Genomic DNA, 24,167 nt, shown 5'->3' with positions numbered 1-24,167 from the left:
CATAGACTGGTTAAACTGATTCTGTGTACCTTGTGGTATTTAGCCCAGAGTGAAACTCAATTTTCCCATCCATAATAAGGAAATTGTCCTTAGCATGGAAAGGGTTAACTATTTTATGCATTATAACCCTACTCTTATGAGATGAATATGCAGAATAACATGTTTCAAATTATTAACTGTATGTAAGGTCATCTAAGAATTACACACATCTACGTTCAAATTTTATTGCAGGCCCAGATTACAAAAAGATTTTCTCATCTGTTCTCATCCCTGAATTACTTCTAAAGCAATTATCATCTTTTTCAAATGAGACCAAAACTGCTCTCAGTATTCAGGATGTGGTCTCCAGATTCAAATTCCTCCATATAACTGTGCCCATAAACTTTTTTTTATACTTTGTGTCAAAGTGTACAAGCTAAAATTTATCCATTTATACACATTTGCCAATTGTTTTCCCACTCATTTGACCTATGTATCCCTGTGCAGAAACTCTACCTGTTCTTGTCAACCTATTTTCCAAATTTTTTTGAAGTCATCATCAAACTTGACTAGCATACATTGGTCCCCTTTTCAAAATCACTGATATAGGGCAGAATCTTCCTAGCCCCTGAATAGCATTGACTGTGGTGAAAAGTTTGGGAAAATTGGGCGAGATGTTCAGTGAGGCCTTCCTTTGAAAGTTAAAAAGTCCAATTTTCTAATGAAGCGTTCGATGTTGAGATGAGATGCTTGCTAGTAAGCGGTGAGAGGCCAATTATAGTTCATTATCACCCTCATTACTACTTAATCTCATCATTAATAGGCAGTTTCCTATTCTACCATCAGCTGGATAGAAACTAGATCGTGACAATTCCCAACGTGAAAGTCAGGTTACCTGGCAATTTCAGCTTAATCTCCTTTGGAGTTCCATCTTGGAGACCAGGCACCAACATCTCAGGGACATACCAGCCTCATAGCATCATCATGGCACATCTTCAATTATTTAAATGCATTGAATCCATCAGAACTGTTCTGATAAGGGGTCATTGGGCCCAAAACATTGACTGTGCCTTCTCCCCACAGATGCTGCCAGACCTGCTCAGTTTTGCCAGCAACTTCTGTTTTTGTTTCAGATCTCCACCATCTGCACTTCTTTGTTTTAACTTAATTGTAGAGATTGGAGGCAGACTGCTAAAATGCAGATTATCATTGTGAAAAGGGTATCTCCATTATGAGGCAGGGGTGATAAGCATTAAAGGGAAGGAGGGTGCTGGAGGAGGGTGTTCTCCAATGGTGAGCAACACACTGGCTTTGATGGAAAGGATTAGTGGACTACAAGATCTGACATTAAAGCAAAATATTGCAGATGTTAGAAATCCGAAATAAAGTCAGAAAGTATTGGAGAAACACGGTAGGTCTGGCCGCATCTATGGAGACAGCAACAGAGTTAACATTTCGAGTACAACATGACTCTTTAGAAATGAAAGGGGTTGGAAAATGTTGATTTTTAAAAAATCATTGTTGACAGATGGAGAGGAGAATGGAACGGATGGTGTGGGTGCCCAAACCAAACGACAAAGTTCTCATAGTGGTAAAGGAGTAATAGAGTGATAGTATAGGAGTAAATGCTAGGGGTGTAAAGGAGAAAATGGGTCTACTCCGCTGAGACCAAAGTAAACAAGAGACACGGGGGTGGTGACTGGGGTATAATATAAATGGAGGTAAACAGTCATGCTGTGAGGTTGTGGGACTCAATACTGAATTCTGTAGGTAGAGTGCATTAACAGAAATTGAGTTGTTACTTCTCATAGTCTGGCATGAGAGCTGGGTGGTGGGGAAGGGAGGGGGGGGGGAAGTTAAGTGGGAAGGTAAAGATTTAGATGGACAAAGCTGACATAGTTAATGGGGAGCAAGAAGGGAACATTTACATTTGGGTGTTCACTAAAAATAAGAGCCTGAGCCTGAGACTCTCTGCTTGAGAAGCAACCACTGTGATGTAAAGAAAGAGTGTGCAATGGCTTTTCAAATGACTGAGACCACACCCAGAATATGCATGGTATGTGTTTCCTTTGATGAGGGAGGAGGCCTCAATTTCAAGTGATATGAACCCCTTCATAAGGCAATAGTATTAGACAGACACCGATATACTGTACTAGAATTGGAATATACCTGTGAGCAATATCCATTGTATGAACCCTAGGCATTAACCTACTGTGTGAAGTTCAAATTCTTGCCCAAGAATTCTTGAACACATCACATAACATTAAGAATCAATCCACTAATAGTTGTGAAACAGTATATATTGTTTTGCTATCTAGAAAATCTGAGCCGAATTATCAGAGTAGCAATAACTTGCAATTTATCTATAGTCTACACGGTGTGGGAGTTGCTCACTTCATACTTTGGGCCATCATGTATTATGTAAAGCTAAGGATGAGTGGGCTATGTATCTTCAATGTTGTAGTTTGTGTCTAGACAGATACTCTCTGTTAATGGATGAAAGCTAACATATTTTACAAATGTGAGAATGTATTCACAGTGATGTGACACCCATGGCATTTATGTGCCCTGAGAACGGGTCCTGTTTTTTTGACACCACATCTCACAGCAATCCCAGGTTCTGCAGCTGAGATGGTGATGCCTGGCCTACAATGGAGCCCATTGGTCTTGGAGGTTATGTTGGGTGACCCCAGAGACGTTTCTGATTGGGGGTCTCAGACATAATGAGCGTATCCTGCTTAGAGTACAGGGCTCCCACAGGATTGAGAGTGGCAGACATGCTGGAAATGGATCTTCTGAGCATTGTGGGAGGGATCTTCTGGGGAACCTGTCTGTAGTTCCTCCTCCAGCTAGATACTCACTGGCACTTCACTGTTTCCTTGTGAAGAAGGGGAACCTGGGGTGAGGCCAAGGCTCGTTGTCACACTATTGTTGAGAACAAATGACTAGAGTGATAGGGTGCAGGTCTCTACACATATCCAGCAGACTCTGAGGCTGTTGAATCTGGCTCTCCATGACAGCCATCTACAAGAACATGGAAGCAGCTAGACACTCACAAGCCAGGGCATCAGGGTCCCAAAAGCATTGCTGCAGTCCCACAATCTTTGTGTCAAGTTGCCGAGGTGCCTCCAACAAATCTACTTCCTGCTCTTCTGTTTGTTCATGCATATTGATGAAGTCTTCAATTGTCAATGCCATTGGGTTCTCTCTTGCCTTTGCAGAGGCCAGGTCTCTGGTTGACCTTCACGTGACAGTGATCTGGGGCTTTACATCCTTAGTCAGCTATGGCAGTGAAGTGCTCATCAGTAAATGCCATACTCTAATCTAGCCAACCTACCCACCTAAGTGTCAGTATCTAAACTGATGACGGTTGCAGGAGGCAGCCTTGTAAAAAGGTTGTTTCCTCTTTGTGGGTCAGTCTGGGACTAGAGGGCATAATTTCAGAGTAAATGTCACCTATTTGAGGAGGATATTTTTTTCTCCATCAGAGATAGAAGAATCTGTGGAATTCTTTATCATAGAGCGCTGTCAATGGTGTATTGTTTATTATATTCAGGCCTGAGATCGACAGATATTTGATTTGTAAGAAAATGTATAGTTATGGGAGAAAGACATTAGAGTGAAGATGATCAGATCAGCCATAATCTAATGGAAAGGTGGAGTGGTTTTGATGGGCTGAATGGCCTACTTCTGCTCCTACACATTATGGTCTTGCAGTTTATTTAAAGAGTTCTGAGGGTAATGTAATATAACTGGACTTGTAAAAGACCATTGCTAAAAAGACCTGTGCTTCACCATAGACCTGTGAGTAAAGTTAGAACTCATAGTTTAAGTGGGACAGTAACATGGATTCAAAATTGGCTGAGTGACCTGAAATTGAATGTGATTAACAGTTATTTTTTGGATAACAGCAAGGTTTATTGTCAAGTTTCCCAGAGGTTGGAAAATTGCAATGCAGATTGTAATGATCACTAGGATCCCCGTGTCTATGACGACCCAATCACCGGGCTTCGGCAGCAGAATTACCTCTCTCGAGTATGGTCACTCTAGTCCTGAGAGACACAGACAGTGAAAACTCCTCCAGTCACAGATATCATTTCTCACATGCTCCTCCCATCACAGCCTGTTTCTCATTGACCTTTCCAGCACAGACAGGAGAGAATGAGCCAATGATTGGAGAAGCTGGAAAGGTAAATGGCTGCAGTGAGTGAGCAACTGTGATTCTATTCAGTGGGACTTGGTGTGGGGCGATGTAGAGAATTCAAAGATTAGATTAGATTCCAAGAAACCAGAACAGCTCCAATTATCTACCTTCTGTCAAGGACCGTGAATCTGCTAATGTGCAACAGCATTCCTATACAAGACATCTACCTACAGGAATTTAACCCTTCTCCCACAAACAATATGGAAGATCCTTTAACCTCAACCAATTGAAGTCCAAATCGAAAAGGACACTGATGTCACTTGTGGAACTTTAATATAATGATGACAGTGCCATGTCTGCTTCTTGGAAGAGAATATTCAAGCCTCACTTAACACCTTTACGGAAATGTGAAAGAATTGCTCTCAATCTTAACCTCAACCTCAAGAAGACTGGAGTCCCTTACCAACTAGTCTCAGGGCAATTTCTGGTCTATAGCATTGACAGAGAAAACCACCAAAATATAGAACATTTACCAATGTGGGGGGCCACCTCTCATCTAACATTGCATCCAATCTGCAAGCATCATCTTTGGCTGCCTAATAATGAGAGTCTTCAATGACTGCAAAATCCATGCAGATAGCAGGATCCTTGTGTATAAGGCAGAGATCCTTCCAACCCATCTACATAGCTTTGAAACTTGGACTATGTATAGGTGCCACTTCAAAGGCCTGGAGAAGTACCATCGATACTGTTTAAGGTGGATTCTCTGCATTAGCTGGGAGAACAGGCATATTAATATCAGCATCCTTGAAGGAGCAAAGAGCACCAGCATCGAGGCCATGATAATTGACAGCCAACTCCACTGGGCCAACCATGTGCTTAAAGCAAATCTCCTTTGTTCAGCCCAAGTAAGACAAAGGTGGTGCTTCAAGGACTCTCTGAAGCTTATCTCAAGACAAACACCACCAGAAAGGTGTGGATGTTTTGGAGAGCGTGCAGAGAAGGTTTACCAGAATGTTGCCTGGTTCAGAGAGTTTTAGTTATGAGGAGAAGTTGGATAAACTCAGATTGTTTTCACTGGAAAGACAAAGCCTGAGGAGCAGTGTGATGGAAGTATACAAAATTATGAGAGGCATAGAGGGGGTAGATAATCAGAGGCTTTTTTCCCCCAGAATGGAAGCATCAATTAGAAGAGATGACATTCAATATGAGAGGGGGGAAGGTTCAGGGGAGAGGTGTGGAGAAACATTTTCTCACAGAGGGTAACTTGTGCCCAGAATGCACTGCCAGTGGAGCTGGTGGAAGCAGACACATTAGCAATTTTTTAGGCATATTTTAATAAGACACATGAATGGCAGGTGAACAAAGGGATAGAAACCGCTCATGGCAATAAGTAGCCGGTCTAAATAAGGAGTAGGAATTGGTGCAAGCTTGGTGGGCCAAAGGGCCTGTTTCTGTGTTGTATTGTTTTGTATATTGTACAAGAAATACAACATAGACCTCAATGAAGGAAACCCTTGCTCAGATGAATCCTCTGTATAAAGGGACAGGATTCTTCAAGAACATCATGTCAGCAGCAGCAAGTATGGACAAGGAAACCAAGAAAGGAATACCAGTGATCATGGGCTCAAAGACTGCTCTCACCTCCTGGAAACACCTGCTAAATGTGTGGTCTGAGATCTGAGGCTCATTGAGGACCCACAGAACACATGACCAATGACATTGAATTTCCTAGGTGACAATCATACTCAATAAAGGTTAGCAGACATAATAGGATTGACAGGAATTAGTGCTACACCATGAAAACAGATCATAAAGATATTGGACAGAAGCTGTTAAGCATGAAAGGGGAGCAGGATACAAGACCCCAAAACTGGAGATGAACAAGGTCCATGACTTCTCTCCTTGGTCTCAAGTCTGTAAAATCTTCCTTACTGTCTTGTTTTGACACCATCACATTTGATAACCTGTTATGATCTCTCTACCTTAATTACTTTGTACAGTTTTAGATTACTTGTTACTTTAGTTTGGCATCTTATACCTAGCATGTTATTCCAGTCATTTGGTTTGTCTCCAGCACCATTTTCTTTTGCAATGATCTCTCAGCCTCAATTAATCAGATTATGAATCATCCCTTTATGTACTAGTCAGCTATTGACACTTTACTCACACCATCTGACATTCTTGATCATCTGCAGAGACCCATCATTTGGCCCATCGACACTCCACTCACACCATTTTTGTAATGTCTTTCTGATTATAAAGCCTGTGCTTGGTTGCTCTCTTCACTTAACCTGACCAAGGGACAGTGCTTCGATAGCTTGTAATTTCAAATAAACTTGTTGGACTATAACCTGGTCTCGCGTGACTTTTAACCTTGTCCACCCCAGTCCAACATCGGCACCTCCACATCCCAATGAATGCAAGGTGAAAGACTCTGCAACTCTTTTCAGCAATATTGAAAAGAAAACTTGTATTTTGGTGATATGTATCATTTTAGAAATGAGAGGTATGGTGTAACATCATGTGGTGATGGTGGAGATGTTGCTCTCTTTGGGCGCTGTGTAAGATTACAGAAGTGACTCATTGATTGCTGTTTTGAAAACACTAAAATTACTTTATTTTAAACTTACTTTTAATTAATTCATAGGATATGAGTATCGATGACGATGCCAGCATTTATTGCCCATCCCTAATTGCCCAGTTACTCCAGACAACATTGCTGTGGGTCTGGGGTCACATGTAGACCAGACCAGGTAAAGAGAGCAGATTTCCTTCCCGAATAGAACTAGTGAACCATATGGGTTTTTAATCTCCATCAGTTGATAACAGTTTCATGGTCTTATTAGATTCTTAATTCCAGATTATTGAATTCAAATTCCACCATCTACCATGACAGGAATTTGAACCCACATCCCCAGAAACCTGAGCAGGTCAATCAACATGTGAACATGATGTGGAGATGCCGGTGTTGGACTGGGGTGACAGACCATAAACCTGGTATTGTGTGATTTTAAACATGTGAACAGAAAGTGCAGTTTATGAAATTTCAGGTTGTTATATTTTATTTGATGAAGGGCTCATGTATGAAAAAGTGATTAACCTACTATGTTCTGTTAAGGATCAGACCAGACCCCCTCAAAATATATATTAGAAAAATAACTTTTTCTAAATGACCCTAAATGTCAGGTGCTGTGTTCCAAATGCAATTTGACTGGTCAAATTACTCCAATTCAATGTTAAGAAAAACACAACTTATTCAAACACTGTAGTTAAAATACAACAAAACAAAGAAGAACATTGAATAACTTAAAACCTATCTCTACAGAACGACCCCCGCATCTATGTGTCCGGTTGCTGCAGTTTCAGTTAGCCTGCAGTTTACCATGGCCTGAACATATAAATGGGAATGTTTCTATACCAGGGACCAGAAGGATGCCATGAAGGTACATTTCCCATTTAAATGAACGGGCTTCCTCCTATCCATGATTTCAGGCTTCCACGGAAAGTCTTGGAACGTATCCCCCATGGGTACGGTGGGGGGCGGGGGGATCTACTGTATTGGAAAACTTTACAGAATAATAGATACAGTAACTATTAATAATTAACTTCCAATATAATAACATCTCATAAACACACCCCTTGGCAAAAAGGAAAATTCAGAAAACGCCTGCAGTAGGAAGAGAAACTCCAGCTTTTAGCTGTAACTGAGAGGGGAAAAAACAACTTTTACTTCTTCAAGACTCCAGCAGCTTTAGCTGAATCTAAAAGCTTAAAAAAAACCTTTAGAAATCCTGGTCTAAGTGAGCTGACCACACCCATCCAGGCTGTTTCTATTGTTTCAACTTTCTAAAAACCCCATGGCCATCAAGCTGTTTACTGGCATTCCAAATAGACAGCTTCTCACTTCTGCCGAAAAACCTCTCTTTAATAAAACCAGGATAAAATAACCTATTAAAGCCATTGTATCATCACAGTCTTTAGCACTTGTATTGTTCAAATCATATGGCATTATGTAAGTTTCAACAACTGATCCTTGGTAGACACCCCAGGAAGAGTTTGAGGGAATGAATTCATCATTTACAGTTGCTCCAGTGCCTTGCTGTTAAAGTTATACTTTCTAGTTCTTCGCCTGCTGAAACTTGAAAAGTATGACAAGTAACTTTATGATGAAATGTGATACATCACCTTTTAATATATAGTGTATTATTTAGGAAAAACAATGTTTTGGTTATTGTTATTAAGTTGTAGACATGTACTATACCTTTAAGGGAACTGAAACTTCTGATTGGCACAGAGCGTGCTGAAAAATTTAATAATTTAACATTTGGTTGTGAAACAAACAGCTGGAGTTGCGTTGCCATGGTACACAATAAATTCAAATTCAGTCAATCAATTTAAATTATGCCCCAGATACCAAAAATCCATTCGAATCTGAATTTTACTGTTTTGGATGACATCAGACCAATAAGCCAGTCTGACGTTTTGGGCTATATAAAATTGGGTATTTTGAGCAGTTGGGGAAAACAGCAAAGAGCAGCCAAGCATCATCAGACTGCCAGCAGAACAGCTCTCTGAAAAGTACCTGTCCATAAGAAAGTTGTGCAGCAGAAGACTGAAGACAACCTAATGGAATCTACAGTGGAAGTTCGACATCCAAAGACAACTGGTTTTGAAAATTGATTTGCTGTAAATTTAAGAGGGAATTTATTGGACCAATATTGTAGAGTGGAGGAAAAAAATAGGTTTAAGAGCAAGGAGTTGTAAATAGTTGTTGTTTAAAGTTTTCTTTTGGACTTAAAGAATAAAAATGTTAATTTTTAAAAAAAATACTGATATTTGGGATAGCTCTTTGCCACTCAAAATTTAACAGCTTACAGCGTGAGGTGAGCTTTTCTATGTGTTGAGCTTAAATTAGCACAAGGGTTTACCCATGTCGTAACAGTTATAATATACTGAAAAGTTTATATTAAGTCTATAGATGTAAAATATGTTCTAAGAGTATCAGGCTGTTAAAAATAATGCTGCATTGTTTTAAGGTGTCAGGAAAGATGACCCACTGACGTAAGTCAGAAGTCACACAACACCAGGTTATATAGTCCAATTGGTTTATTTAAAATCACAAGCTTTCACTTGACAAAGGAGCAGCACCCCAAAAGCTTGTGTTTTTAATCAAACCTGTTGGACATTTACCTGGTGTTGTGTGACTTCTGACTTTGTCCACTCCAATCCAACACCAGCATTCCTACATCATGGCTACTGACATAATGTACAACATATGATCAAACCAGTTTTCTTTTTCCCCAGAATAACCGATCCAAATTAGGCTGTTTAAAATACAACATTTTAGGATTGTTGGCCAGGATAATAAAGGTGTTTTCACCTAGTGTCATAGAGGTCTACAGCGTGGAAAATAGGCCCTTCTGCCCAAATTCTAGATTAGAGTGGCGCTGGAAAAGCACAGCAGGTCAGGCAGCATCCGAGAAGCAGGAAAATCAATTTTCCTGCTCCTCGGATGCTGCCTGACCTGCTGTGCTTTTCCAGCACCACTCTAATCTAGACTCTGGTTTCCAGCATCTGCAGTCCTTGTTTTTACCTTCCGCCCAAACTACCTATGCTGCCCAGTTTTCACAATTAAATTAGTCCATTTGCCTGTGTTTGGTCCAATATTCCTCCACATTTATCCCATCCATGCACCTGTCAAAATGTTTTTTAAATGATGAAATTGTACTTGCTTCCATCACTACCTCTGGCAGCCTGTTCAAGACACTCACCATCCTTTGTGTGAAAATATTGCCCCTCTGGATCCTTTTGTATCTCTCTCCTCTCACCTTAAATCTATGCCCTGTAGTTTTAGACTCCCCTATCTTCGGTAAAAACTGTTGGCTATCTGCCTTGTCTATGCCTCTCATGATTTTATAGACTTCTATGAAGTCACTCCTCAGCATCCTACATTCTAGGGAAAAGAAATCCCAGCCTATCCAACCTCTTCTTATAACTCAAAACCTCCAGGCCAGGTAGCATCCAAGTAAATCTTTTCTGCACTCTTTCTAGTTTAACAATATTCTTTCTATAGTAGGGTGACCATAACTGCATGCAGTAACTCCAAATATAACCTCACCAATGTTTTGTCCAGTAGCAACATCCCAAATCCTGTGCTCTGATTAACAAAAGGAAGCATGCCAAAAGCTATTTTCACCACCCCGTCTACCTGTGACTCCACTTCAAAGGAGTTAAGATCCTGTACCCCTAGATCTCTGTTCTATAACACTCACCAAGGCCCTGCCATTGACTATGTAGGTCCTGCCCTGGTTTCACTCACCAAAATGCAATACCTTGCATTTATCTAAATTAAACTCCATCTGCCATTCCTCAGCCCACTGGTTCTGTTGATCAAGATCTTGCTGCATTCCCAGATAATTTTCTTAAATGTAAGTGGACGTGGCATTAAAGTAAAAGGTTTCTTTGTTAGGTTTACATTGTGAAATAGACTCTGGCCATACTAAGACTGTCAACACACAGTGAATTTAAACGTTCTAAAAGGCTTAATCGAACAATCTCTCACCTCCTTCCACCTCACTCAGTTAAATCTATTAGTAACTAATAAAAGAAACTGCTCAAAGAAAATTAAAGAAACAGAATATTTATAATGCTTTTATGACTTTTCTTCAAGGTTGCTTGCAGCTCTGTCCAGAGATTAATCTCAAAATGTATTAGTTTGCAAAATTGCTTTATTATTAAGCCAATTCATTTAAGGACAACATTGAAGAAAAACACTAAATTGAGTATTTAAACTCAAGTGCCATCAACCACTGATGGCAAACCCACCCTTTACAAGCAAGAGAGTAATACTTGGGTTAACATTTAACAGTGGTAATTGAGAGAGAGCAGCATCTACTTCGGTCATGTGTGGGATCCCAATTAGTCTTCAATAAATCTTTGGCTGTGAGCATTGCCAGTAACGTTGACTTTCTTCTTTCATGTGTTGGTGCATTCTTCTGTATCAAACTTCAGCCTATGTGAGCTACAAGTTTAGATGGATTTCAGATTTAGATGTACAGTATTCCAGCATAAAATACAAAGTCAAGTATGGATCAAACACTTCAGTATCTGCAAATTACAAATACCTAAATTTTCATTCAGCCATAAATTTGAGATTCAGCTCCCTGTTTGTCCATCCGGTAGGACATAACTGCCATAGATATCCAATATGTCAAATGATACTCTCCAGCAAGGCCAAAGTATAAATAATAACTTAACTGAGACCAACAATGCAAATTAAACTGGATCAATAATTGATCAGGCGATTTTAACGCAAACCATATGTCCTTAAGGATGGATGTATATCCATACATTCATATTCATGTATTTTAAACTAGTGTTTAAAAATCAACATTTTTCTGTGGAATCAGATGGACACCTAGATAAAAAAAATTATTTTACATTTGGAATTAAATATGAAAGGTGCCAAGTCAGCATCTTCACTACTTTTTAAAAAAAATCATTTCATTGTGCTATGGTCTAATGACATTAATCAAAAGATTGACACAATTTAAATGAATGTTTTTGAATTGCTTTTACAAAATTCCTTCCCAAAATTATGTTGTATTGCCATATTCAACTGTAACTGTAGAAACTGACAAATTTAAGTAGTTCAGTAGTTTACAACTTACTCTTCTGTGAGATGATTGGTGTATTTTTTGGAGAATTTTAAAAAATATTTGCTCTGAAGGTGTTGTGGCCCCACTTATTATCCGTCACCAGGAAAAGGTGGGATTGTTATGCCTCTTTGAACTGTGATATTTTGTAACTCCATTGACCTACCTGGATCTCAGGAAAAAGGTTTCAAGGCTCAAAATGATAAGGAAATCAATGGTCATACACAATGACTAATAGAACAATTAGTGAGGTTATTAAATGTTTGTAAGGCAGAGATAGCTAGTTTGTTCAGTAAGGAAATCAAAAGGTTATCAAGTATAGATAGAAATGTAAAATTTGAAACACAAGCAGATCAACCAAATATACCTTCGTTCTAATTTCACATGTTTGTATATCCTTTTGATACTAAGTCAAATTCAACCTCTTAAAGGTAACTGCAAATGAAACATTCCCTGACTAGGCCAGAATCATATGTTCGCAGAAATGAATGTTCTCTTAATAGTCCAAATTCTCCCATCTAGGAAGAAACAAAGAAATTAAATTTGAGGCTTTAAGGAATAATTGAAACTACACGCCCAGAAAATACAATTGCAATAAAAATGATTGAGGTCTTAAGTGCAGGGCAGGGCAGAACTTGGTGAAGGGGACTTTGATTAGGAAAGGAAACCAGTGATGGAGATGTCCCTTAACCCCCATTTTCTATCCCTGAGGCCTGAGCAGGTTTACCTATTAGGCATATGCCCCGTCCTTGACCTCGCCTACCAGCCTAAAAATTGCTTGCCGATCCCTGACAAAATTTCTAACAGGTTAGGAGCTGGGAAGAACAGTGACAGGAAAGCCAACTGTAGAATTTTATGGGACCCTCCTGCCTGCAAATCTGCCAGGGAAACCTAACAATTTAGCCCACGAGTTTTACATTGATTTCTGTCTGAATGCCGGAGCAAAATTGACTTGTATATATGTATATACACAGAGAATTAGTCATGAGATGATCTCTTTGGCTGCTTTTAAATCATTTGTGGAACATTTACACTTTAACAATGTTCTGAAATAAATTTCAAAATGACAAAATTTAAATGAAAATTTTGGGTCAGAGACAAAACTGTAGTATATCAGGTTCTGCACTAACATGGGACTGCTTTTAAGCAGGTTAAAAATGCATAAGCTATCAAAATTAATATCATAATGAAAGTCATTAACACTTTCTAGATGGTCTATTGCAGGAGTGCTTGATCTGATATCTGACACCAATATCATGGTGGTCTGTTATGGATGCAGGAAGATAAATTGAAACAAATATCTCACCCCTTTATTCATATTAATGAGATGAGTGTAATAATGAGGCTTCTGTTAACTTTAATGGGGATGGAGGTGACTTGGAATAACCTCATCTTCTGCTATTGGCAATGGGAAAGTCAAACCAACATAATGTCAAATAAAATCAATCTGAATCTTAGCAAACAAACAGATTTTCCGAAATCTGTCTGGCTCAAATCAAGTTTCAGGAGCTCAGGGAAATTTCACAATAAAGCTAGCCTTTCTTAGATATTGAGATTACATACAATATTTGTAATACCATAACACAATCAATACTGTATTACTTCTATTTGAGAATATTCCACAGAGTATAAGTTAATTCAACTCTTCCACATCATTCCCATAAAATACTATTTTAAAATAAATTACATTAGGTTGTGTATATGATTGCGTGAAACTTAATTCATTCCACAGGTAAATTAATTTCAATTCATCTCTTGCAAGACACAAAAATCAAAATACTTATAGATAACTTTGTGTATTAGCACCATGATGTTGGGATGCATTCCAAATAACCACACTTCTTGTCAACTACAGTAGGACTTTCCAAACTTCAGGATGCGATCCAAGAGGAGTCACAATCTCAGAGACAGGAATGGTTCTGTAACTGATTACTAAAAGTTGTGTGGTCTCTTTAAATCAGTTTTTAAAACAGATGTGACCAAACCTTGAGGTCTGAATACTGTTTCAAAAATCCACATGCAGAAGTATGTGCTCTTTGAACGTATCAATTCTGCAAATGAAACCCCACCACCAACTCTTACAGGTCTGCAATCAATGACTTCTGTCAAGCATCTAAACAGGATTATAATGTAAAAAGGTTTGGCCTGCAGAGTAAAAAGCACATTATTTTGTGTATTCCATATTCAAATGTGTCAAAGTAATCAGAAATAAGAGTCACATAATTAATATAATTTTATTTAGTTTTTATCACAGAATAGGAAAGAACTTCAATCAGCAGCAGGCTGCTTATTGAACATACATTAAAGTCAATACCCTCTTCTTAATTTTCATAACCAAATAACTAGTCCCAATCTGCTTTTTAAATTGCATCATTTAGGTCATCAACATCATGTTCATCAGCAATCATTTCATCATTGGCCATATCATTCCACAAATAATCATTTTATGTCCATAACTAGCATTGGACAACCCCATTCGTTCAATGATTCAATGGTAATCTTAGTTCTGATTTCATCCCAGGCCTCTGTAAGCTATTCACACAAGGTTGATGTTATCAGAGCCTGTCTGCTGCCTCCCTCTGTGATTGTCTTCTCTCCTCCAATCATTTCACTTTCTTCTCATGTCATCCTTAAATGGCTTGTTTCAGAGAGACAGCCAATGGTTGAACAGGCTGGTTAGACAATCAGTAATCACTGCAATATCACTGTTCTATAACCTAACCTCAGCAACAATATCATCAACAAGGAACACATTCCAGCGGAGAATAAAAACATTTTCTTTATATATTCCTTCTGGTCAGAAACTCTAAACTTTCCTCAGCCTTATTTTCAAGCTACCTTCATTCATCCATCCTTTGTTGTGATGGTAGGTGACTACTTCTTTTAGGAATTCATGTTTTGGAAGAGTTTTTCTCTTCAACATCACCATTGTTAAGAGCCTTGTCTTTTGTCAGTTATACACAACAATAAATCTACTCCTGGCTGGTTGCCTTCATTGTTACCAATACAGGCAAATCAATATCCATTTATTTTGTCAGTGTTTGGTTATAAATCACTGAAATGCAATGAGAGCATCATCAAGATGCTGTAAAATCCAGGTATATCATCCAGGGTAGGCTGTGAAATCTGTGAACCCTAATTATCTTGCTTGTTTCAGGCCAAAATTTCCAATAGATTAGAAGAAACTGAGAGTCAATTCCGGTGATTTTCACTAATATATTTTGCAACTTCAGTACGGCCACATATTAGGCTTTCTTCTACATGACACTCTTGGTCATCTGGCTAAGCTACAGCTTCCTCCAATCCCCAGCCATCTTTTCTGATTTCTTTATCTCTTTAGCTGCTGTGCAATCATTTGTTAGCTCTGTAAACCCAATAAATATAAGTTTGAACTGGATTGTTTATTTGAGGTTCCTTCTTGAGTTATATTGTCATGTTAGAGAACAGGCTGGAAACATAGCATGCAAAAGTGAGGTGGTAACTTTGACAGCGTGAGGAGCTGAACAACTGCCTTCAAATGAGTATTCTTTTAAATTCATTAATGGGATATGGGTACTACTGAGGCCAATATTTACTGTCAATCCCTAACTGTCCAGAAGGCAGTTAAGACTCAACCATATTGCTGTGTCAGAGTCACACCTCATTGACCCAGGTTAGTAAATTTCCTTCTCGAATGGATATTAATGAAACAGATACATCTATGCAACAATTGATATGGTTGTCTTTTGCTGGCATTTTTAAAATTCCAGATTGTACTGAATTCAAATTTCATTACCTGCCACACTGGGATTACACCTATTACACTGGAATATTAGCCGGCTGTCTGGATTTCTGGTCCAGGGATATAACCATGATGACACCATCTCTGCACCAAGATGAGTTGGAATCAATGGGAAATATGGGAGTTAAGTGAAAGGTTTTAGAGTCTTTGAACAACAGATTTATAGACAAAATTTAAAACATTTAACATACATTTTTGAGACCTCTATTAGAAATGTTTAGACTTATTCATGCAGAGTACAAATGCAACTGTCTCAATCCCCAATCTAGCTGATTTTAACAGGAGAATGGTTGGGATCGGCAATTCGTGCTTGTGCCCTTTGGGCGAGAGAAAAGTGGAGAAATAGCTTACAGGATTTTCTCATCTTCTGAGACCCCTACATGGAACTGCATGCAAATAGACATCAGTTGAGAGAGGTACACTGGAGAATTATGCTTCTGCCCATGGGCAAACAGCATGTTGACAACAGGCTGTTTCAGTTTACAATCGAAAAAGAGTCACGTAAATGAGGTTCTAGATTCTGACCAGTGTTACTGATATGAGTTAATACCTTTAGGTGATGGCAGAAGGAGAAACTGCAGTTAAAGCATTATTAAAATTTCTGTACTACTGATTACAGTGTCTATCCATTGAGACATTGTTGTGCCAAAAGAAGTGGCTTTTTTGTACCCAAGACATTAAGGTGTTAGAATCTCCTGTAACCACAGTACTGTACCCCACCTTTCCTTTATCATGCCATCAAAATTCCTAGACTGTTACCTTCTTGTTCTGCAGTGGGAAGAAATCAGCTTTTACACTCTGCATTTTAGCATCAAAACAAAAAACCAGCGAAATCCAGATTTGGGATAGCTGCAATAGTTTTTAATTGTTGGAACATGAATGTTTTGCTAATTGGAGTATTTTAGACAGAGACCAAAGATATTACGAGGAGACATTTAGTTCAATATTTGAAGCACAGGAAAATGCAACAGAGTTTGCTGTGGATTAGTTTTGATTGGGGTATGGGATTAGTTTAAAAATGATATAGAGATTGGAGAAAAAGCTGCGGATTAATTCAGGATTGATGGTCAACTTTGGGGAGACAGTGATACATGTGATTACTTGAGCATTGCTACAAGGCTATGTGGAGGAAGACACCAGGATTAGTTTTGGATTCAGCAGATGGTTAGCATAGACCTATGGGCTGATTGCTGCCTCCTGTGCTGTAAACCTTTGTAAGTCTTTGGTTCCAAGAGCTGATCTTACGGAACTACATGACTCATGTAGTCTTATTCCTAGTACCCATATCCTTCTTGAACTGTGGGACAGAAAAAATAGTGTGATTGCTTTCTTCTTATTTACCACAATAATTTAGCAAATTTGAAATGAACGCCAAGAGTCCAGGTTTCTTCCTTCCTCTTACATTATGCAGCTAATGACAGGAAACTCTCAGGAATACTGGAATGTGAAGTATATACCAGGCTGGAATTTAGATTTAGGTTATCTAACAAAGCCAAAGTCTGGTTTCAGTACATTACCACTCACTATCATTCTGTAAATATTTTCTTGCTGTCAGAATACCTCCTGCACATTCTTATACTGTGAGGTAAATTAATGAGTGCAAATCATAAGAATTAATCAAAGTACAATAGCAGCACAGGACAGAATCCAGCCGATTGACAAATGGTGCAATTTAGCTCGTCACAATATTTCACTTCTCCTAAATCCCTATAAATCATTTCCCTAAGATGCTTATCCAATTCCATTTTACATAGAAGCATAAAAAAAGGAATAGGTGTAGGCCATTCGGCCCTTGAGCCTGGTCTATCGTTCAATATGTTCACAGCAGATCATTCAAATCAATATCCTGTTCCTGTTTTCAGCCCATATCTTTTGACCCCTTTAGCCTAAAGAACTGTACCCTAACTCCTTGAAACAATTAATGTTCTTGACTTGATTTTTAACCTTAACTGCTTTCTGCGGCAGAGAATTCCATAAGCTTCACTCTCTTGGTGAAGAAATTTCTCCTCAATCCTAAAAGGCCTACCATGAACCTTAGACTGTGACTAAGATGAGTTTTTTGTTTTTCATTAGTCTGAACACCTCTATGAAGTCTCATGTCACAAACTATTCTAACTTAAAGGAAATCAGCCACAGATTCGCCAAACTAGCCAAAGACTAAAGTTTGGAACCATTTTCACGACTTTTTTCTGCATCCTCTTTAAAATCATCATATTTTTCCTTAAATGCATTGCCAGAATTGATCACAATATTTCAGTTGAGGCTTAATTTGTACTTTGTAAAGATTCATCATAACTTTCTTGTTTTTGTATCCATGCATTCTCTACCTTTAAAGCTAAAGATGCCATCTGTCTTTCTCAATTACTTTGTGATCTTCAATTTGTGCATCTATAGTCCAAGACCCTATTATTCCTGCATCCATTTTACTGACTTTGTTTCTTATTGCCTTTTCTCATTCTTGTTATCAAATGCATCCTGAGACACTTTTCTAGATTAGATTTCATCTGTTCTCGAAGATAAATACTATCCTCCTCATGAGTCACTATGCTTCCAAGATTTTGTGTCATTTGTAAATTCTGAAGATCTGTCCTTTACATCCAAGTCATTAATGTAGATTATGAAAAGCAACATCTTTGTACACTTGCTGAGAAACACCTTCCTCCAGTCTGCAAAACAACCATTGACTACTACTCTATTTCCTGTCATTTATTTAATATTGTATCTTTCTGCTATTGTTCCTTTAATTTTTTAGGAATCAGCTTTTATGGCAAGTCTATTATATGAAACCTTAGCACAGGTCTTTTGGAAGTCCATTTACACCACATCAACCACATTTAAGCTTATCTATCTGTTATCTCTTCAAAGATTTCAACCAAGTTAGTTAAGCCCCACATCCTTGCTAACTTTCTTTAATTAATCAATTCTCCCAATGTTAATATCTGTGATTGTTCCTTTTGTCCCAAACTATTATTTCTAAAGTTTTTGCACCACCAAGGTTATACTGATAGGCTCTCGTATTTGTTGTTATTTAACCATTTTGAACAAGAATGTAACACATGCAATTTTCCAGTCCTCTGGTACCACATCTATATTGAAGGAAGACTGGAAGTTTATGGCCAGTACCTAATCTGCACCATTACTTTAGATTAGATTTCCTACAGTGTGGAAATAGGCCCTCCGAAGAGTAACCCACCCAGACCTGTTTCCCTCTAACTAATGCACCTAACACTATTCACATTTTAGCACGACCAATTCGTCTCACCTGCACATCTTTGGACTGTGGGAGGAAACCAGAGCGCCTGGAGGAAACCCACGCAGATACAAGGAGAATGTGCAAATCCACACAGACAGTTGTCCAAGGCTGGAATTGAACCTAGAACCCTGGTACTGTGAGGCAGCAGTGCTAACCACTGAGCCACTGTACTTCCCTCACCATTCTTGATTATATCTTGTTTATGTCCAAGTGATAGTACAATCAGTCTTTCTAACACCTCCTCCAGCATTTTTTAGCTCAACCAATATCTCAGTTTTGTTCTTCTTTTACTATGACCTGATGGAGACAAAATCAAAATAGTCACTCAGTATCTTCAAATGTAGGCCTTCTTTTTGATTGCTAATTGTCCCTAATGCTTCCTCCTACAAACCTAGTTCTGTGAATTTGCCTATAGAAGACATCTCGTGTTGGGTTTTCAAGGAGGACGGAAGGTAGGGCCAAAAACTTCCTGACATGGCAGACCTGCCTCCTTTAGAAGGTCCCCTGCCTGTCATATATTTGACCAGGTTATTCTCTGTCCTGGCCATCATGCCATGATTACTTTACATTGCATGTATACCAAAATTTGCCACCTCCTGCCTTGCTTGGGTCTGTCACCGAATGGAGTGGCATGGTGGTACAATGGCAAATCTTAACTGCTCTCTTTGGTATTAATTACATTTAAGATAATTATGTATAAGTAGTAGAGTGATTACTTTCTGAACTGTTGTTAACTGTTGGAAAGTGGGTGATTAAGTCTTATGGAAATTAGTAAAGGTTTTGTGGTATCAGAAAAGGGTGTGAAGATGGAAATAAAATTGAGTGACTAAGTGTGAAAGTTAAGTTGGACAAGTGGCTCAGATAAAGATAAATTGAGTACGTGAAAAAGATGCAGACATCTCAGCAGCCAATTTACATAGAACCAGATGAATGACCAGTTTATTTAGCGTTCATTACTGTACTTTAGCATTCATTAGCAGAAGGATTGAATTCAAGAGTCGTGAGGTGATGTTGCAGCTGTACATTTGGAGTACTGTGTGCAGTTCTGGTCGCCTCACTTTAGGAAAGATGTGGAAGCTTTGGAGAGGGTGCAGAGGAGATTTACCAGGATGTTGCCTGGAGTGGAGAATAGGTCGTACAAGGATAGGTTGAGAGTGCTAGGCCTTTTCTCATTGAAACGGCGAAGGATGAGGGGTGACTTGATAGAGGTTTATAAAATGATTGGGGAATAAATAGAGTAGACAGTCAGAGACTTTTTCCCCGGGTACAACAGAGTGTTATAAGGGGACAAATTTAAGGCGAAGAGTGGAAGGTATTGGGGGGATGTCAGGGGTAGGTTCAGAGAGTGGTGGGGACATGGAATGCACTGCCTGTGGGAGTGGCAGAGTCAGAATCATCGGTGACCTTTAAGCGGCAATTGGATAGGTACATGGATAGGTGTTTAAGCTAGGACAAATGTTCGGCACAACATTGTGGGCTGAAGGTCCTGTTCTATGTTCTACGTTTATCTGATTTGTTGTTAAAAATCACACAACACCAGGTTATAGTCTAACAGATTTATCTGAAAGTACAAGCTTTCAGAGCGCTGCTCCTTCATCAGGTAACTCGCAACTAGCTACGTGATGAAGGAGCAGTGCTCTGAAAGTTTGTACTTCCAAATAAACCTGTTAGACTATAACCTGGTGTTGTGATTTTTAAACTTTTCCCACCCCAGTCCAACACCAACACCTCCACATCATGATTTGTTGTTAGTTGAGGGAAGTCCAAACTACTAAAAAAATCTTTGCTATTCAGAGAATGTAATAAGGTATAAGTTCCATTCTAGGCACTGTAACAATCGACCAAAACTTTTATGTGATCACAATTTTTTTTGAAAACTAAAAAATAATAACCTGGCACATCAATAACTGATGTAAATTTCACAGAGTAGCTGCTTACTGTATTTTTGGACCTGTGTTTCAGACAGATGCCAACTACAGGATCAGAGGGACAGAGTAGGTGCTAGTTATTACAGGTGGGAAATGTGGTGAGAGAAGTGGGACAATTTTGTTCCACTGCAGGTGACGTTGAACAAAACCTGGATGCGGTACCGTTGCAAGGGGTGGGGGTGTTGAGAGCGGAGTAGGTGTTGAAACTCGAGGGTGGTGAAGGGCAGGACCTTGCTAACGCAGCGTTACATCAGACAACTGGATTGGGCAAGCCGTGAAGTGGAAAGTATAAGGGTACTCTGGAACTAATTAGGCCCGGGGGAGGAGAGGAAAGAAAAGAAAAGAGACCACTTTCAGCAAGCTTTGAACATCGCAGAATAAACGATTGTTCAGAGGTTGCAGTATCTTAAAAGTTGAATAATCTAGGTTGGTCAAAATTCAAGAGAGTGTTGGAAAATTATGGAGTTCTTATCCAACTCTCATATCTCGAAAATGTGGCGCAAATCCATTGGCTTGTAGTCGGGGAGGAAACTCTGGCGACATTTGCTTCTCAAAAGCATTCTGCAAATAAGCAGACTGCAGAACGGTGCCTGAATTACAGTAGCTCGTGTTTTTGCTTTGTATTTTCTGACACGCACCGTCACTTTCGTTTCCCAGCAGTGCAGACTCACACCCGCAAGGCTGCAGCCTGCGGGGTTAAAGGGAGCCCTGCAGTCGGCTCGCGGTGCAGCCCGGGAGTTGTAGTCCCCCGGCGAGGTCAGCTCGAAAGGCGGGAGGTGCCCGGCGGACTACATTACCCAGTGGGCCTTGCGCTCTCCCCTGACGCACGCGGAAGTGGGGGAAGGGCGAGAGAAGCAGAGAGGAGAGAGACGACAGGCTCCGGCTCCTCCCGCAGTTTTGTGGGAAGAGAGAGAAACACAGGAGAGCGAGTGAGAGAAAGCATCGCCGCCCAAAAATCGAGCGACAATGGCAGCCGGGCTTCCCAGGCGTATTACCAAGGTACGGCTCTCGAAAGGTTACATAGTATAAACGTGTTTTCTTTGAAAATAAAATATTTAATAATTACCTGTTGAGGCGGTAGGGTGATTTTATTCCCTCTTTCTTTCTCACCCCCCCCATCCCCGTCTTGCAAAACCACTTCCGCTTCCAGCTAGCGAAGCCTCAAAAAGAAAGCCTCATGGTATCAACATGGCGGCGGAGAACGCGCCGTTTTTTTTGGGGAGGGGGGTGGGTGGGGGGAGGAGAGAGCGAGCCAGCTGGCAGTCCGCTTCCTGGGCCAAGCGGGAGGCCTTTCACAGCTTTTCTTTCCTTCTCACCACCACCACCACCCCCCCCCCCCCCCCGGGACTCGGAGGGGGAGCCCGACCACCACCGCAGCGGGGCTGGGTGCGTCACAGCCTGGAGCCCGGTGACGCCGAAAGGCGAGGCCTAACGCAGGCGTTGTTTTTGAGAGGGGAGTGATGGGAGAGAATTTATTTTGGGTTGGGGGGAACTGGTTTTCGGGTCGACAGCGCTGCTTTTAAACGGGGAGGAGCTCCTCTTTCCTCCATCCATCCATCCATCCATTCATTCATTCCCCTCCTCCCGTGTGTTGTTAATGGAAGAGGGAGGGGAGGAGGGGAAACAATCAGATCCGTCTGAGGTATTGGGCGCGCGGCTGGAATGGCCGCCGCGTTTGAAATGGGCCCCTCGCGCTGCTCGGGCAACGGACTCGGAGAAGGGAGGCACGTGACTACGCGAGGTTGTTGTTGGGGGGGGTCCGGTCGCAAGCGCCGCTTTGGGGGGGAAATGTAGGCGGCCACGTGACCTCGGCCGGTGGTGAAGGTCCCCGTCTGCTCCGCCATGTTGTCGCGGCGCAGATTTGCCGCCCGGCATTGATCCCGGAGGCGGGGGGGGGGGGGGGATGCGGTTTACGGAATGTGACTTCGTAACTGCCGCTGGTACACCGAGCGCTTCCGCTTCAGCTGCAGTGGAAGCTTCTCGAAGTTTATATAAACCGTTGGCATTCACTGCCCTCGCGCGTGTCTGAACAGCGACGAAAGTAACGGTTAGAAAGTCCTGGGGGAACGATAGGGCTCTAAATACGAATGTAGGCAGCACCGGTCCCTTGAGCCTGCTCTGCCGTCTCACTAGGTTGTAACTGGACTGATTGTGTTGGAAATTCCACACATCCTCGTCTACTCCCATCACCATTGATTTCCCTAACTTAATAAATATTTAATTAATCCACTTTCATAGGCTGCTGAGGTCAAGATCCCTTTGGCTATTTAGTTCACCAGGGGGATTTAAGACTTTTTTTTGACGCTCATAATCGAAAGTGAATCCTGTAAAAGATGAAATGATAACATAAAAGGTATAATTCAGAAAATGTCAGAAGGGAATTACGTCGCCATAGACTGTCAATACCAGTACAACTAAAACTGAAAGTAAATCTGAAGACTCAAACAGGCAACAGAAACCAATACAGTCATACGCTTAATCTGAACTCCTCTCCCCTTTTTTTGGTTTAATTTGGGGTGTCACTTACTCGGTCTTTGAAGTTGTGCTGGGTTCCCAAAGGAGAACAGGTATCTGTTGTGGGTGGCTCAGTGGTTAACATTGCTGCCTCACAGCACTAGGATCCCAGGTTCAATTCCAGCCTGTGGTGACTGTCTGTGTGGAGTTTGCACATTCTCCCTTTGTCTGCGTGGGGTTCCTCCCACAGCCCAAAGATATGTAGGTCAGGGGAATTGGCCATGCTAAATTGCCCCATAGTGTTAGGTGCATTAGTTGGAGGGAAGTAGGTCTGGGTGGTTTATTTTTCGGTGGGTCAGTGTGCACTGGTTGGACCAAAGAGCCTGTTTCCAGACTGTAAGAAATTTAGCCTGCATGTTGTTATTTGAGGTTCGTTTTGTACAAATTTGCTATTGCATTACCAATATTGCGATCATAAAGTTGTACTTCATTGGTTGTAAAGCACTTTAATGCTGCTGGTGTCATGAAAGATGCTCCACAAATGTTTTTGTTTGCATATGTAATTTTATACAAGTTGGGAGGGATGGTGGAAATGTCCAAGGCAGCCCAGGGGTTACCAGATGAGAGAAATACAAGGGGGTTAAACAATGAAATGTAGTATTGGAAATAAATGGGTAAAGGAAGGAAGTCTTTCACCCAATTTTTTTTTAAAACAGTGAGGCTTGGTCAAAGATTCCTTAACAAAGGAACTGTCATAAATGGATAAGGAACCAATGTGGGTAGTGGTTAAGATAAAGGAAAAACTCAGTCTTGTCGAATGCTACAGGTAGTCACCATCACGTTCTGTCCTGGTGTGGTCAGATTGCACCTTGTGTGGTATTCCACTACTTGTTACTGAAAACAAAGGGAATGTTCAAATGCTGAATTTAATGTTTTAAGGACTTTCATGTGTTCAGGCTTATGATGTGTT

At 40.4% G+C, this 24,167-nt stretch overlaps 2 protein-coding genes across 2 annotated transcripts in view; one reads left to right on the top strand and one right to left on the bottom strand.

The window, feature by feature from the left end:
• The window catches only part of socs2 (suppressor of cytokine signaling 2), an 80,101-nt gene extending 58,121 nt beyond the window's left edge, over window positions 1–21,980 (bottom strand). The window contains exon 1 of the mRNA XM_072562349.1: window positions 21,810–21,980. The gene's annotated coding sequence lies outside the window, so the exon portion shown is untranslated. The remainder of the gene's footprint in view (window positions 1–21,809) is intronic.
• ube2na (ubiquitin-conjugating enzyme E2Na) overlaps window positions 21,564–24,167 on the top strand; it is a 34,590-nt gene continuing 31,986 nt past the window's right edge. Inside the window, exon 1 of the mRNA XM_072562353.1 lies at window positions 21,564–21,742. Within this exon, the coding sequence (XP_072418454.1) occupies window positions 21,710–21,742 (33 nt within the window). The 5' untranslated portion in view covers window positions 21,564–21,709. The remainder of the gene's footprint in view (window positions 21,743–24,167) is intronic.

The sequence above is a fragment of the Chiloscyllium punctatum genome, chromosome 44, assembly GCF_047496795.1.
Source record: "Chiloscyllium punctatum isolate Juve2018m chromosome 44, sChiPun1.3, whole genome shotgun sequence".
In the NCBI taxonomy this organism is placed as follows: Eukaryota; Metazoa; Chordata; class Chondrichthyes; order Orectolobiformes; family Hemiscylliidae; genus Chiloscyllium; species Chiloscyllium punctatum.
The sequence above is the reverse complement of the archived record's forward strand: the minus strand, read 5'-3'. Positions and strand labels throughout refer to the sequence as shown.